At 37.8% G+C, this 17,439-nt stretch overlaps 1 protein-coding gene across 2 annotated transcripts in view; it reads left to right on the top strand.

Annotated features, from left to right (window-relative positions):
• HGF (hepatocyte growth factor) overlaps positions 1-17,439 on the top strand; it is a 60,492-nt gene that overhangs the window by 426 nt on the left and 42,627 nt on the right. For both annotated transcript variants that reach the window (XM_052790177.1, XM_052790176.1), the window contains exons 2-4: positions 11,466-11,631; positions 16,382-16,494; positions 17,095-17,209. In XM_052790177.1, coding sequence (XP_052646137.1) covers positions 11,466-11,631; positions 16,382-16,494; positions 17,095-17,209 — 394 coding nt within the window. The remainder of the gene's footprint in view (positions 1-11,465; positions 11,632-16,381; positions 16,495-17,094; positions 17,210-17,439) is intronic.

The raw sequence follows: 17,439 nt of genomic DNA, 5'->3' as shown, positions 1-17,439 counted from the left end.
CGCCCGTCGGCTCCTACCTGCTCGGCGGGGCAGGCGCCTCGCCCCGCGGCCGGGCGGGGGCTGAGGTGTGCCGGTGCCCGCCCAGCGCCTGCCCGCGCCCGGGGAGGGCTGCGGAGCGGAGCGGAGCGGGTGCGGGTCGGGCGGGGTCGGGTCGGGTCGGGTCGGGACAAGGCGCGCTCTGTCCGCGGCGGGGGGACAGCGGCACGTTTTGGCGGTTGGCGGAGAGGTGGCTGCGTGCCGCCGCCGCCGCCTCCCCGGGTGAAGGGGAACTCGGGGCTCGCTCGGGACGGGGAGCCCTGGAGAGACTGAGGGAGGGAGAAGGAACGCTCGGCGTTGCCCGCGGGTCTTCCCGGCCCTTATCAGGACATGAACGCGTATCCTTAATTTCCAAGCGGCGGAATGAACGTTCAGTAACAGAAGTTGACGAGGGATACCCAAACGCAGGACAGTACGTTGCTGAAAGGGAATGTCCGTGCTGAAGTTCAGCAGCATGAACATCCTATTTCCAGACTGAAATACTTGTAATTTCATTAGACGTTCCCGATGAAATCCGGGAGGGGGGGGGGGGGGGGGGAAGGAACAAACAATAAGCAATCAAGTGCTGGAAGCTCTTTAGCTGAATTTCTTTCCTGAAGTGTCCCCCTTGGACTGGATATCTGAAGAGCTAACTCTGTGTTTCTGTTGGCCCTCTGGGGATACGTTTTAGGAAAAAAAAAAAGTTTGCAAAGGTTTCTACAAACCTTTCCTTCCTTCCTTCCTTCCGGCAACATTGTTAGGGTCAGACCTTTGCACAGACAGAAACAAAAGACAGCCACAATTCGGAGAAAAGATCTGCCAGGAGCGGGCTGAGTGAGGGCAGGCACATGCAGCGTCTGGGTCCTGGGGCAAGGTCTGAGGGCATCAGGCAACGTGTATGGCAAGTGATGTTGATGGTTTCCAAGACATAACTACAGTTGCTAGTTAAAAAAATAAACGTTTTGAAATAGGATTTCAAAGTGGAATATTTTGTGATCTGAGTGGGCAAGTCAAAAAAAGACTGGCAGCATCGCATGCAGTAAAACCTGTCGTTTTTCCCCTACAGCAAGAATGTGGTTCTGTAGGATGCTGAACATCTCACCAGAGCTTCTGTGCTCAGTCTGCTCAATGATGATTTTGTTTTCGTGAGCATTCTTAGCAGGTGACACAGAGATACAGACACTGTGCTACTACTACACTTTCACTTTTCTGAACTTCTTTTCCATGTACATTGCAATTTCCATTTTATGGGCACGTGACCTCTCTGAAAAGTGATGACTAGAACCGGTTAGGAATTTTCTGAGGATTTTTTTTTTTAACTGAAAAATGCTGACCCTTCAAAACTTTTCACAAAAATAATTTCTTTTAAACAGAAACTTACTTTGGTTGGTTCCCCCAAATCAAATGAAAGATAAATTTGCAGCAGGAGACATTTCTAATAGCTTGTGGTACCTGCTGTTGAGAAACCCTCACCTATGACAGAAACTCATCAACTGATGGGCTAGTTTGAAAAAAAAGTGGAATAAACCCCCCCCGCCCCCTTTAATCCATGGACCGAAGATACAGAAACTGGTCTATAGCCAAGTTCATAAGAAGCTAGGTCATGCCTACTCTCTTGATAGTCAGGGTGCTTTTCTTGAATGAGAGAAAGTCCTTGCTCTCCCTGACAGTAGGCTCTTAGCTCTGATCTGTAGTTTACCAAGCTCAATGTATATTTAATCTATCTAATGTTCCAACAGGAGAGGTTGAAAGACAGCCTCAGTACTGCCAGTATCATTAGGCTGACAAATAGGGTTGTGCCCTAACCAAGGGGCTCTCCAGTTTAGAAGTGGATGGTTCATCTTGATGCGGAGGAAAATTAGATTTCCAAAACTTCAGAATTTTTCACAGAGTAGAACTTGTTTTCTGGCCAACTTTCATAGTGACAGTTTCTTGGCAACCCTCCCTTTCTTAACTTTCTTCCCCCACCCGCCTTAATATTAATCAATCCTATTGTTTGCCTTATGGGCAAGAAAGAAGACTCTTACCACACACCGCCATTGTGCTTACCTTGCTTTTTAAAAATATATGATCTTCAACAAAAGTGTCTGGATTTTTACAATGTAGGCAAGGGGAAGTTGTGCCATTCCTTTCTGAAAATATATTGATTGCTTTCTAAACTTACATGGTATCTTTGTATGGGATGTTGAATTCTTTTTATTGGGAGGTTTTTAAGAAAGATTAATATTTGCCTACAAATTTGTTCTTTTTATATATGAAAAACAAGCTAAGTGATGAAAATAGAATTTAAAAATAGGAAAAAAAAGAAGTCTTTTGCTAATGCATGTCCATACTTTTTCTATTACTGTTCTGTCAAAGCTGATTTGAAATGTACCTAATGATGAGTGTTATTTCTTCTGTTAATGGATCTTTTAGGTTTGGAATCCCATGCCCTAAGTCCTGTGCGAAGACAATGTCCTGTGTTACCAGGGTTGCTGACTAATACATTTGGGTTATATTAATGGGTAAAGAAAAAGGAGGGTGAAGAAAACACAGAGAAATTTTAATGTCAGCAAGCTGTCCATGCTATCAGTTTGAGTTTCTTTTTAATATATAAAAGATAAGACAGTGATTGGTGAAAGATAAATGTGCAAGTTTCCTATAGACTACTTGCCTAGTCATTATCAATATCCTGTAAGTCTCTGTCACTTGCACAAAGAAATTAATCTGTAGCTAATAACTTTATCAGGGAGTTTTCTTCCTTGTTCAGATATTCTCATTATTCAGTATTCTTAAACAGTATCTCTTTAATAATGTTAATCTAGTGAAACTAAAAATTACTTTTTAATCAAAGTAAAAAGTAGATTGGTATATTGCAAAAGACTGAATGTTAAAGATATATTTAAATTAAAGATATATTTTTCTGTGAAAAGACTGTCAGCCAAGTGTGTTTATTCAAATTTCTCAGCACTTTCTGTAGTTTGCATGATCCAAAGCAGTTGCTAATGAAGATGTGGGAGTTGCACTTAGTTCCTATAAATAACTATTGCTTAAAAAAAAAAAATAAAAATCCCATAGCCATAATCGATATATGAATGTTGTATATTCCTGTGGTCTGCATAGCTAAGTATATTTAAAAAATTTAATGTGATTTATACTTCCCCATCCCAGCTGTAGATAATCATTATACTATATACTGTCAACAAAGTGAAATGATACTTTGCCAGTTGGAAGACTGTATTCCTTCTGTTTAATGGAATCCTTTTGGTGCTCAGTGCCAGGGGCTGCTTGTTTTGCTCTCACATGTAATACAGCACTTACCCTGCTTAACAGATTTTCTGTTTCTATTAATGCCATTTTCATAAGCAACATAGTAGGAGAATATAGAGTTGAAAGACACGAGATTAAAATGTTGCATAAAACTCTGGAATATTGTGCACTGAAGTCAAGGAAAGGAAAGCCTCTTATTGGAGGAGCTCATCTGTCATTATTGTAATACTTCAACTGAGGCCAGCGTTGGAAGGGAAATGTGCAGTCTCCCTCGGAGAGTGTAATATCTTCCCTTTGGATCTTTATGCTGAACATTAGTTTGCCACTTAAGCATTTCGAACTTTTCCAAGGAGATCTGAAAGCAGGATTACTGGGCCTCTTGATGGGTAAAAGCTTGATGTGGAGAGGAGGGGGTTGCCCTGAACATTTTGCAATTACTCGTACTGGATGAGTATTGGCATTTCACTTTCTGCCCATCAGCGTTGAAGTGGGGTTGAAGGGCAGAGGCTGGAAGGCAGCCTGGAGGTGAGAAAGTATTGATCATAGAGGTGAGAAAGGGTTGATCTCCACACTTACTTGGGAAGCATGAACTGGGGGAGAATTGGCACGATGTGAGCAACATTTGTACCTTGCAGTGGGGAAGTATGGCAACTACAAACAACTGTGAAGGGGTGAGGACATCCTCGCCGTTACCCCATCATTTTTCTGTAGGTTTTTTTGGCAGTGTCCTTAGAGAATAGTAGAGCTGTTCCTGAACGTGGTTAGTACCTACATGTAAAGCAGCGCTGTGGCGAAGCAGAGCTGGGAACATGATCCAGATTAGTCAGATCTGTTAGCAAAATCTAGCTGCAGGAGTTTTCAATGGCTTGTGGGCCTCCACCCATGTGCTGTCTGATGAGCCCAGCCACGCCTGGCAGTCCTCGGTGCTGCTGGGCCAGCTGGGGACTGGCGGCTCCCGCCGTCTCCCCTCAGCTCCAGCTCTTCCTACAACTCCCAGCCTTGGCCAGCAGCACTACAGTTATGTATACAACATGCAGCAAGGCTCTCATCACTCTTCACAAGGGCTCTTTCCCTGCCCTCAGCAGTCGGTCACTCTGTTTTTTTCTTTTTTTTTGCCCAAATCCCTGCCCTGCCTGCTCGTGCTTTTCTCTTCACCCCCCACTCCATGCCCGGACATCCTCAGCGGTGGCTGAGACCCCGTCGCGAAAGGAGTGCACGACGTACTGGGTGCCTTGGAGGAGATACCAAAGACTTGTTAAGATTGTGGAATGCAATGCAAAATGGTGGGGATTTAATTCTTGTGCAAAATGCGTAAGAAGACAAATCTTACAAGGGAAAATCCTCTCAGTAATTTAGCCAGAGGTTAGATACAGCAAGTCAGAGTACAAACTGCAGAACATTTGTTTCTGCCAATGGGTCCCAGCATCCTGCTGAGCAGATAACCTTTTCTTGGAAGAAAAAGAGCTGTCCTTTTGCATCTACCATCCAATTTTAGAATATACTATCAGTTGTTAGCATTATCTTTAGCTTCTTGAGCTTTCGCGCTGACTATAGGAGAGGCTTACAAAGGCAGGACTTGGCATAAACATGAAGTTGGGTCCCAAGTAACATGGCAATCTTTGCTAATAAGGGGTATGCGTGCATGGGGGTGTGTGTGTGAGTGCTAATATGCAACGTAAAGCCAAAAAGAAATATCTTTTTGCATTTCCTGAATCTGCTCAACAACTAGAATGAAAGCCAATGTAAAAATAAGGAAAAAATTATCTCTATATTATATATCTATATTTCAAACTACTTTCTAAAAATTGTAGATTTTTTTCTATTATGGCTCTTTTGCCTAGAAAATTAATTTCAGAAATTAAAATAATCACATCATCCTCCAGACACCTTTCTGAGAAATTGCTTAATTGTGACAAGGTAGAGATGCCTCCTTGGACAGCTGGTTTTATTTTGGTGACTTTCCATCTATACAGCTGACTGCAGTTTTTATGGGTATGGTTGGTAAACTTTCACGCCAAATTATTGTCTTACATAAATAACCACATTAAACTTAATCTGGCGTCTAAGTCTATTCAATCTACAAAGTTCTTTTCTTGGGCACATTTCAGAATTGTTTCAGTTTCTCATTATGTTGGTCTTTCTTTCTTTCTTCCTTTCTTTTTTTTTTTTTTTTTCCAAATGAGAAGTCATTTGGAAAAGGTGTTCACTTTTTTGCATTCTAGCCAGGAATTTGGACATTTCTGATACTGAAACAGGCATAAGGAGAAGTCAAAGTAAATGAAAGTAAGTTAAAAGTAAGTTAAAAGTGCTGAGTATTAATCCTTTTTATCAAAGTGACTCTGTTAGGACTTGCTTTAAGAGAGAAAATTGCCTTGAATGTATTTGTTTAAAAAGTGCTTCCTAACTATTCTCATAGATAACAATACTTTGATGACCCTATTAATGATTTTACTATCAACATTCACCTTTAACATCTTTTCTTTTATTACTGTGACCATACTGTTAACTTAAGCATGTTGTGTCTGAAACCATTTAGTAACATCTACTTTCACCATCTGGTCAAGTTTTGTTTTGTTTTGTTTTGTCTTAATGAAGCCAGCATATTTATGCCGTCACACTGGGGCCTGCACCAATGTGCAATTTACCCTTGATGTTTTAGATCCTTTAAAAAGCATTGTCTTGGAAATACATTATTGAATTTATTTAAAAGTATCCCTTGAACCATGTTTTATACACAAGTTAAACACCTCACTGCATTTACATACTGTTTTTCAACCCAAGTATGCCAAGAACTGTTGCTTTATTTCAAACCCTACTCATTGATTTTTCTTCTTACACAAGCTTTGCCAAATGCAATTTTATGCATATAATGAAACATACTTTATTTTTTATTTTCATATTAAATTGTCACTATTTATACTGAGATAAGCATTCAGCTTTGATATCTCTTCTGAAAAGTGTTGTCTGACGCTGTGATAATCCATGGTTTTGCAGATTTTTGGTTTGTACATTTTATTGAGATCTAACATTTGCTTGTTTCTTTTTTTTTTCCATTCAGATACATACTTATGAATACATTTGCTTGGGTGTTACTATGCAATTTTTGTCGAGTATGGTGTTCCCTGATAAAATGTTTGAATGTTTGTTGTGTTGAACTGTGCTTTCCTACATTTATTTCAGATGTATTTAGGGTTGGGTTTTTCTTTCTTTTTTTTTTTTTTCTTGAAGGCCTTTCATATGATGGTAGATTTCTGATTCCCCCCTGCCCCCCAGTTTTATATCACATGAAATTCAGCTTTCATATTTTATTTTTTTTCTAGCTCATTGAGGAAATCTAGTTTACTTTGGCTTGCAGTGATGATTGTTTGCAAAATTAATAGCTAATCTCATTTTGACATTCTGACCTGGTTATCAATTATAACACAAATAATTCAATCTCTAATTAGTCCATCTGTTAACTGCTCAAGGTCAAGTGACTTCATTTCATTACAAACATGATGCTAAATATTAAACAGAGATCTAAAATGCCAATTGATACTAAAGAAAGGGACTATGTCTTCTATATTTCTGAAGTAATTGTGCCACTTTATATGACCATTTTTCTTCACTGGAATATATTTTGAATCTTCAGCTTCTCTGAGCTTCCTACACAGTGTGTGGACAACTTCCCTCTTTTTAATTTTTCTCCCCAGTGCCATCTTATTTTCATTGCTCCATTTGGAAGGACTGCAGTTGATTCCTGCAGTTCTCTGACAACATCTGCCAGCCTAAGGAATTTAGGTGTCTTAATTTTCTTTATTTTTTTTTTCCCCAAAAGATTTAGTTTATCTGCAACATCTGACAAACATAATAAACAACAGTGTTGTTATATGACTGTCCACATTTTTTTCAAAACTGAAAAATTATAAAAAGACTTTTTTCCATCCATGGTATAAAGACCTGTATCCAACTTACTTACATCAGTAATTATGAGAATAGAAAAAAAAAATTTTCTTCACTCCACACAGGTGAAAGTTTAACACAACAAAGTAAGTAACTAATTAGTAAAATGTGATGTTCTGCAAGTGTAAACAAACAGAATAAGGAAATAAAACTCCATACCAAACCATCAAGATTTCATTAAGAATCTCGATTTAAACATAAACCTTTAATTTAAATCTATTTATCTTCTAATTCGGAAAATTTGGTGTTGAGTTTTGATGTGTTTGTTTCTGTATAATAAAATGGGATGCAAAATTAGAAAGAAACAAAAGGAATGAGGCCTCTCATTCTCACAAGACTTCACAATGTGTTTCTTTAAGAAAGCACTATTGCATAGACTAGAGTGAAACTTGGAAGCCCTGGAAGCTGACATGTTGAATGCATCATAACTCCTGTTTAACAAAAGCTTTGTAGAGTCTATGACAAGTCCATAAAAGTAGAAATTTTTCCAGGGGAGAAGCCAGTATGCTCCAGTTGTACTCTGTGAGACTATAACTCAGAAGCCTAAATATACACCTATATTAGAAAAAGTTGGGCTGGCAGAGGAAAGAGAAAGGGATTACCAATGAGGTAGATAAAGTCAGATAAAAATTGTAAAATTTTGCAGTAGACAATACAAGTAGTGTTTTGATCTCATTATAATGGACAAAGGTGATCTTAAGGCCTGTTGACATCCTGTATGCTATTTTGATTACCACAACAATGGTATCATATTGGTTATATTAGCTTTTTACTACTAAACAGATAATGCAAAACCAAATCCTTTTTATGGTCAGAGTAAGACCTGAGAGTCTGAAACTTGACTTGCTTAGGTATTTGAACTCTAAATGGCCTGAAATTAGATTTATATTGAATTTCTTGACTCTCATATAACTCAGTATCAGACCTATTGTTTTCTACAAGGTGTGAATTTTTAATTGAGATATAGAACATAATCAGGTAGTTTCAGTTCTTGTAGCTCCCAGGTAAATGTCTTTCACTGTGAGGATCCTTTTTTTCTTCAGTAAATATTTAAAGCATTTTATGAAAATGGAAGAGCTCCGGCAGGGAGACTGTAGAAATTCCAAATTTGACTTTGAAGTACTTGTCCAATGCTGGATCCTACTAGAGCGAATGTGGTAGTTCCCATTTCCTTGGGCACTGGCTAAGCTCTTCTTTTTTCTGTTCAGCCAGAGTTGCTATCATGTTAAGAAATAGAAACAGGCACCACCCACACCTTTTGGGGGAATTTTTTAAGTCAACTGAAGAAATATTTTCAGTTAGCGGTTGTTTCTGTTGAAGAAAATGTTGATTCATATTTGACTGGATTCTTTTGTGTTTGAATCAGCTGCTATTATTTTCAAATTTAAGTGGAATATCAGACTTCCTTAGTAATATGTTATTCAACTACAAGAAACATCAGAGGAAATGGCACACAAAATAACCAAAAGTCCTGATTAATCAAAGTTTAGGAAACTGAAATGAATGGCAATCACATATCAGGAACATTAGTTATAGCGTATTGCATGATAACCTTTAATGTAGAACATTTCTAGGGCACTATTTGATTTAAGATTTTAATAATATAAGCACCTAATTTGAAGTAAAAAGGCTCAAATATTTTTATTTATTTTGTTGTTAGATTTGTAAAAGTAATGTCTTGTGTTATTCTGATGGTTCTAAAGTCATACCACAGATGCATTTGGCCCTTTGCCTTTTGGATTAAAGGCAAGTTGTAGAGTGTTGTTGTTTGAAAGCTAAAGTAAATCAGGCTGTTATGAATTGCTAAATGCAAGATCAAACCCATAATCCTCTTTGGACAACTGCTAGGAAAAGAAGAAAAAAAAAGCAGAACTGTGAACCATGTTTTTCAGGCAGAACAGAATTTCTTGATTTTTTAAATCGTATTCTTGCATGCTAGATGGTGAGTTTAAGAAGCTGTTATCATTGGGAATTAAGATAATGACACTTATCAGTAGATGGGAAATGTTAGCATGAGGCACTGAAAGAAAATACTTTGATATTTCTGTACAGATTCTTCCCTCCATTTGACATAAAACTCTTGGCTAAGACAACATAAAACTAACAAGTATGTCTTGTAAGATAATAGATTGAGAAATTTACCACAAAAGCTTTATAGAAGACTTGTTTTTCTGTGGTTGTCTTAAAGAGCAGATACAATCCTTTTTGCAGCACTTTGGTTCTGTCACAGGTACAGCAAAAAATAAAGCAGCTTCAGTGTAGACACAATGGTTTCCAGTAAAAGGGTGCTGATACTTAAGGCAAGAGTGTCCTCACAGCATTTCCCTAAATATAATGATTCATTTTGGGTACATGTGCACTGCACAAATACAAGGCTGAAAATGCTTAAGACAGCTGATATGAGTCACTAACACAGCACCAAAACTATTAACATATGATCTTTTCATCAAAAGCTTCTTCATATAATAATAACATGGATTCAGAGGTAAACAAATTCTTTTTTTCTGAAAACATTTGTAGTCGGAATTAAAATTGTGAGCTATTAGGTGCAGAGGAATAGCATAGTTCACCTTCAGCAGTTCAAAAAGGAGAGTAGGGTGGGGTGAAGATTATTTTCTAGGTACATTGCAGCAGAGATATTCTACTCCTTTGATTTTCTTTTTTTTTTTAAAGGCTGAAGCTTGATGAAATCTAATTTGAATGTCTTTGGTGTATTTTTAGGTGTCTTAGGGAAAACTCACCACCAAGAGGTGTGATTTAGCTGAATCCACTGAAAATGTGAGCTCACTTAATGATCAGGATGGAAGTTCTGCAAAGGGAACACCCTTAAGCCCTCTTTGGCTTTACAACATGTGGAGTTGTCAGTAACTCCTTCAGAGCCTCAGCTGTTGCACTTTAGAGAATTATTCTGAGCTTCTGCACAGAGTGCACCCAGCAAAAGTTAACTGACCTAAGGGCACTCTGCACTTGCATGAGGAATTATCTATTCTGGATAACAGAGCACTAGGCTGAGGTTTCATGTATTTGAAAGACTCCAGCAAAATTTAATTAATTGATCCTGAGCATTCGTGTTCTATCATTGTTGCAGATTCTTTAGAGAAAAATTAAAGGACAGCTGTGAAAACAGTTATATGGAAAGAAGTTATGAAAAATACTATTATCTACTTTGTAAATTAAGGAGGGATTCATTCACCTAACCTTACCTGGATTTGCCATCTAATCCAAAAAGATCATCTGGGATCACTGAGTGAAAAAGGAGAAATAGATCCAAAGGACAATTTGTCCTCCCTATGTTACTCATCTGTCAGAATAGGGAGAATCACTCTCCAGAGGTACTCATCTGCCTTCAATGACAATGGAGCAGCCTACATTGGCAGACTGGTTTCTATGGAAAAAAAATAAAAATATACATACATATTGGGAAAATTGGGGGGGGTTCTTGCAAAAATCAAAGACTTTTTCTCTTGCACTTCAGCCAAACATCTCTAGCCAATCTTCCCTGCTCAGTTTTATACTCTTTCCTCTGGGCCTTTCATCAGAGACATTTTTTTCAGAAATCTTTACAGCAGTGCAGACTATTTCCATGCTATGGCCTCTGCCTCCCCTCATCTTCTTTTCTGTAGGCTAACAACTTTAATTCAGTCGCGCCTAAACTGGACACAACACTCACATTGAGTCTTCACTGGAGCAGAGGGAGGACAAATGATTATTTTGTGTCACTTCCAGGCACAATTTCCATTCGCAATTTGTGATAAGAAGTTTGCTGGTTTAGGAACAGTTTATCACATTCAGATCATGATTCTCTATAACATTTATATCCTTTTCCTTCTGATTATAACTACATTCTGTCCATCCAAAATAGACCTTTGTTCATCTTTTTCACTTGAGGTTTTAATGAAAATATTTATAAAATCTCAGATTATTATTTTCAGGCATATTTTGGGTGTTTCTGAAAAAAATTTACAAAGGGTGAAAAACTTCCCTCTTCTCCTTTTCTAGCACTAGGCAAGTCTTTATTTGAAATTAATTTTATTATAATTCCTACCTTTCCCTTTTTTAAGAATGGAGATTGCCATCTAAAATAATCAATTCTTCTCAAGTATCTGCTTGTACCATATTTTGTGAATTTCTCTATGCTTTAGGTACCAGTGTTCCTATATTCCTGATAACTGTTATTCATATCTAATGCCATATTTAATCTCAGCACTCCTCTTTTTTTCTTTCTTTTTTTCTCTTTTTCTTCTTTGCTTCTTTCTTAGAGGGTAAAGGAAAAAGGAGAAATCCTCTCCATGACTTCAAAAAAACAGGAGAGTTGATGCTCATTAAAGTAAACAAAACACTGGAAGTAAAAACCAAGCTGTTAAATACCACTGAGCAATGTGCCAAGAGATGCAGCAGGAACAAAGGCCTTTCATTCACTTGCAAGTAAGTTATGTATCTCTATTATTTTTATAGTTTTCTTCCAAATGGAACCTATATAACGCCCTTTGGCCAAAGGTCTCTCTGTCATTTTTGTCAGTGGTACCTTTTACTGAGGACAACCTAAAGACTGTGCATTTTGATTTCCATGATCTTGTTCTACCTGTCCAGACAGTGTCAGTCTTTTCTGAAGTTTTATCTGAGTTGTTCTGTCTTCTTAGCTTGTCCAGTCTGTAACCTTTTCCATAACATAGCTGAAAAAATGTACTCATGTTAAGATGTGGATGACTTGTGCTGCACTGTAGTGTTTGGTGAACATTTCTGAGATTTTTATGTCTCTTATAAAATGGTTATTGTCACACATCACAGCTGCAGTATTTCAGCACCACTTCAGACCATATTCTGTCTTCATTCTTTGCACATTACTCCTGCTGAAATCAATGGGAACGTCACACATGGAGCACAGATACATGCACTGCTGAAGTTCACTGGCAAGTACTACGAATCTGATACAATGGAATCAAACCTTCTGGGCTGCACAATCATTACAAGTATATGATAACTATTGTTCAGCATCTGCTGTCTCTTAGAAACACATCATGCAGCTGATTGCTTGTCTGCCTTGTACAGATTCTCCACTATTTTTTGGAACAAATCACTGTTATTTTTCCCATGTATTGGACTTAAATTATCCCCCTGGCCTCTCTTAGTCTAGACCATTAGCAATAAATGAAAGGACATGAATGCAGGAGAATCTTGGAGAGAATGGATGAATTCTGTACTGGTGAGTACTGGGCTAAATATGAGCCTGATCCTGAAACATAAAAAAGTTTTGACAATTGCTACAAATGGAAGCTAGATCAAATGTGATAACAAAAACTCTTCCTTGGCAGAAAAGGTCCTCGACTGTAATTTAATCCTTCTTTAAGCCTTTAATTCCAGTGTTGCAAGATCTATTTTGTATTGTTTTGTACTTTGACTATTTATATATGTAAACAATGAGCAGAGTTTCCTTATTTCTGTTAGAAAATATTTTCCAGGCACTAATATTTTTCACATGGTACAAGCCACTCCTTTTCCTATTGGCAGAGCTTCCACTGATGTCATTGCCAAGTGGATCAGGTTGTGTTCAATACTGCAAGAGATCCTTGAGTTCTGATGGTCAGCAGCAAGGAGTATTATAAAATTAGGTTTCACAGTATAAAAAATTTCTGAATGATGCCAAGCAAACAACAATTCTGTATTCCAACATCTGCTTAGGAAAGTTGTCTCAAGCTAGATGTAGCTGCTCTGGACGGTATGTTTTGTGTTCTGAAAATAAAAAGTAAGTTAATATATTTGTTGATTCTATTTTACATGAATAATAATCTAGAATCTCTCTGAATTTTTAAAACTTTCTCATTTGTGAAGAAATTTTTTCTATTGGGATGCTGTCCGATGGATTCATTAAGGGACAAATTCTCCCTGCTGTAATCAGTCAATAAAGCAACACAGAGGTGCCATGAGGGACTTTGAGAACACAGCTTGGAAGAGTCCTATTCACAGATAGCAGAAATGCAATTAGTCATGTAGTTATTTTGCACTGAAGATGAAAAAGAATTACAAATCTGACTACTCAAGCTCTGAATTTCCAGTTTTCCGCGACACATGCTTAGCAAGGAAGGCTAGCAGCAGAGGGGTAAGTGATTAGGTCCTGCCTGTGCTACCACTATGCAGCAGAAAAGAGGGATTTTCTGTATCTGGGAACATTCTTGTGGTTTCCCATTTTGCCCCAGATGAGTCCTATTGTAGTGTGCATAGTTCTTTGATGCTACTGTAAACACATATTTTACATGTGTTCCCTTTTAAAGGAACCAGTGATTACTAACATTTCCCTTTTATTCCTAGAATCCCCAGTCTTTAACTTCATACCAGCATATGCTTACTACAAGGTGAAATTTGTTGCCAACTTAAATTAAAACCAATTAGTTTACTGGTTGCTGTGGGAACCTTCTGAAACAAGAAAAGAAGTAACACAAAATGGCATTTTAAATACTTGAAATACAAGACTTGGATTTTCCTTCATTTATTGATGTTTTCATGGCTTGATTCTGATGCTTCATACCCACGCAGCAGTTCTCCATCACTTGGGTCACAGCACTGATGTTTTATTTTCTGAATGCAAACTCAATTTGTTTAAGCATAAAGATTGAATAAAATAGAAATACTTTGTAACATAATTGTGACAACATCACTGGTAGCCGCAACACCTGTGTCTGTGCCCTGTGAGGTACACAAGCAGGAAGAGGGTTGGGTTTCTTTTCTGCCAGAAAGTGGCAAAGTAGCAGATCCCAGGCACTACAGACTTACAAAGGATCAGCCACTCGTTTTCTGGGGGAAAAAAGAAATATTAAGACAACTTTTGATTTATTTATAAGTTTCTGTATCATTTGCAAGTAAATTTTGAGTGTGATATTTGGTAATCATTAATCCTTGCTGTTTTTAACTCCGACACCTTTTTGTTGGAGCTAATGTATGTCACTTCTCAGAATGGACATTTCCTGTTTTCCCTTGCTATCGTGCTTGCACAGATCTTGATCATTTCCACTGGAGTTACAAGATCCTTATCTAGACTTGTTTCTTCTTCATAACACTCTTCCTAAAATTGCCTCTCAAAGTACCCCTTAGATTCATTTACTTACCTTGTCTTTTTGACTTCATAACTCTCTGTGCATCTTCTTCTGCCTTTCCTATCAGCTTTATTAACCTGCTGCTAAGCTGTTCTTATTCCTTTGTTTTACCACCATTTGCAGTCCATTACTCCCACTGTTTTCCTTCAGTCATCCTTGCAGCTTTTCCCACTACATTTCTTAATATCGATAATATAGTTACTATTTTAATGGCTATGCAGATGACTTTTGCAGGCATGTCACTTCCTTACGTACAAAGCTGGGCCTGTCTCATCCTTTGTTATCTGCTTAATTTCTGGAGTGTCTTTGTATTTACATGGAAAGGGATTCCAGTACAGACCACAGGATTTCAGTATCTGATCAGAAAATCTACTGACTACCTCAGTACAAATAGCAACAACAAAAATTGTTGTGATCAGCAGTATCAGTAGAAGAAAGTCCAAAAATTTGCTTAAATATGTTGACTTTGGAAATGTAAAAACCCTCCAGATTTGTGTCCAAGAAAAGATTGTTAGAAACTTTCATGTGCAGAAGTGGCTGAAGCCAAACTGGAAAGAAACCAAAAGGCAACTGAAAGGCAAAAACTGAAAGAAATGTTTGTAAACAGTGCATGCTGCATTCCCACTTTAGGAGGGAGGAGGGGAAAGGAGAATGTAATTGGAAAGGCAGGAAAGGTCAAGGATATTTTTGTGAAGATGGAGTTAGAGGCACTTGGATACGCTCATATTTGAGAACCAGCCAGGAGAGAACAGAAGGCTGAACAAGGGCGGAAGGATGAAGGTTAGCAGGTTGGAAACATTTGGAGTCAACAGAGTAGAGAGAGCAGTTGGATGAAAAATCTGTTTGGTGATGGAAACGATAATGAAGAGGATGTTTGAAAGAGAGAAGAGTGGGGAGGTTGGATAGGATCTTGTAATATTTTTAACTGAAGCCAGTGAGATCTCACACAGAAAAACTTGTATGGTGAATTAAATGAAGATCAAAGAGCTTTGAGTTGAGGGATGCAGTGCTCAGGAATATGGCACAGCCAAAGTACGGATGTAGTGTAGGAAATCTGTGTGTGCTTTGGATATTATCAAGTAGTGTTAAAATGCCTTCTCAGGTCAGAATTAAATATCTCAGAAGGTTTGGGATGACTAACAGAAATGTAGACTTTGTGGTGGGCTAGAGACAATAGTATCATGTCAGTGATTTGTTATTTGGTTCTAACGAGAAATTAAGGGAAAAAAGAATTTTCAGAGGGTTTTTTTGTTGTCTTTCTTTTTTTCTCTTTTTTTTTTTTTTTTTCTTATTGGAATAACTGTTCCCCCCACCCAGGCAGTCAACTGTGTTTTTAAAATTCTTTGAAATATTTTACCTATGCTTAAGGAAATTCCTTTCAAAATTAAGTTAGGAGAAAAAGATTTGCACGTTTCATTTAAAATATTGAAAGAAAGCATTTTTACTCTTCTGATTTCTGTTTGCCGTTCTTGCCCCCTTCAAATCCACTCAATTCAGCACACATTGTAGTCTGTCCTTGAAAGCAATTAAAAATAAGAGAAAAAAAAGAAAACAAAAGCAAAACAAGGACAAGCTGTAGGTACACTATCACAGTTTAGATTATTCATAAAAACAAAAATAATCTTGGTTATAAACAGCTCTGTTGTTCTAGGCAAGAGACTTCTTGTGCTTGAATTTTCCTCAAGCTGTCAGTGTGAGATACCTATTTCAAAGGCATATTGTAAGCACAGCAAAGAAGATGTTTTAGAGTCTTCTTTTTTTTTCCCCAGAAAGCAGCATAACTGGGTACATAAATGTTGTCTCAGTCACATTTATCTTACTTCTGAAATAAAGATCTTCAATGACAGGGGAACTCTTAGATTAGTGTGAACAACCAAGCTGGTATTTAATGTAATGGCCACATCAATTTAATTTCTTTGTTTCTTTGTTCTTGTCAGCACAGTTGTGGGTTTAAATAGTAATTTCGACCGTTTCTCTGACTTTCCCAGTAAAAATAAATCTGATGTCATTGCATGCTCCTTGGCAGGCCATGTGTCATTATTGTAAACCACATAGAGATTTTTTTCTCATCCAGATTTTCTTTGCAGGGCCTTTGCTTATGACAGAGTTACAAAACGGTGCCATTGGTTATCCTTCAACAGCTTGACAAATGGTGTGAGAAAGAAGCAAGACCATGCGTTTGATCTGTATGAAAAGAAGGGTAACTGATTTATTTACTGATTTTGTTTTTCCAGCTATGGAGGGGGAAAAAAAGCTGAGGTCAGTCAGTGACTTCTTGGCTGTAGGAGCATCCTAGGCATGGGATGGTTTTATGCATTCTGAAAGCTTCATCCTAAAGTTTTATTTACAAATATCCTGGGTTTGCTGTCATGCAAGTTCACCTACACACTTGCTCTTGCTCAGTTTTTCAACATACATATTTGCCTACCATCACATGTACTAGTCTGAGTTGCTACTTCAGTTTACTACTAAAAAGCTCAGTTGTATGAGTTACTGTTATTGACTTAATATTGATTTTATTTACCTCACTAATGAGTGGGGGACTTGAGCCCTCAGACATGGACTTTTGTTCAATCAGACACTTTGGAAACATTTTCAGTAGCTTTCATTGGGAAGTCAGTGACCAATATTTTGAAAAAAAAAGAGACAAGAATATATGTGGACAATGAAATAGTATTTTGAATAATTAAGTATTTAAAGCCTATCAAAAATACATTATTTTTAAGTGAAAACTGATGATGAGCTCAAATTTTAAATACATTAACCGAACCTCTAATTTTCTTCTCTTTTCTTTCAATAGACTATGTCAGGAATTGTATCATTGGAAAAGGAGCAGACTACAAAGGAACAATATCTGTTACCAAAAGTGGTATCCAGTGTCAAGCCTGGAATTCAATGATCCCCCATGAGCACAGGTAAGAGTTCAGGAGCAGAGACAATGGGAATAGTGCCCAGACAGCTTCCATAAAGCATGGTTTGACTTATTAGCAGACAAAGAATTTATGAGAAAACTGACCTTAGACAACAAAATCTCTTAGGTGTATTCTTGCCTTCCCCCAAGAGATGCTGTTCTCCAGATCCCAGAAAATCCTTACCTTCTCAGGCTTTCTCCAAAGAGGTCTCTCCTAATGCCAGCCTGTGTGTC

This window comes from Harpia harpyja, chromosome 6 (assembly GCF_026419915.1).
Source record: "Harpia harpyja isolate bHarHar1 chromosome 6, bHarHar1 primary haplotype, whole genome shotgun sequence".
NCBI classification, from domain to species: Eukaryota; Metazoa; Chordata; class Aves; order Accipitriformes; family Accipitridae; genus Harpia; species Harpia harpyja.
The sequence above is the reverse complement of the archived record's forward strand: the minus strand, read 5'-3'. Positions and strand labels throughout refer to the sequence as shown.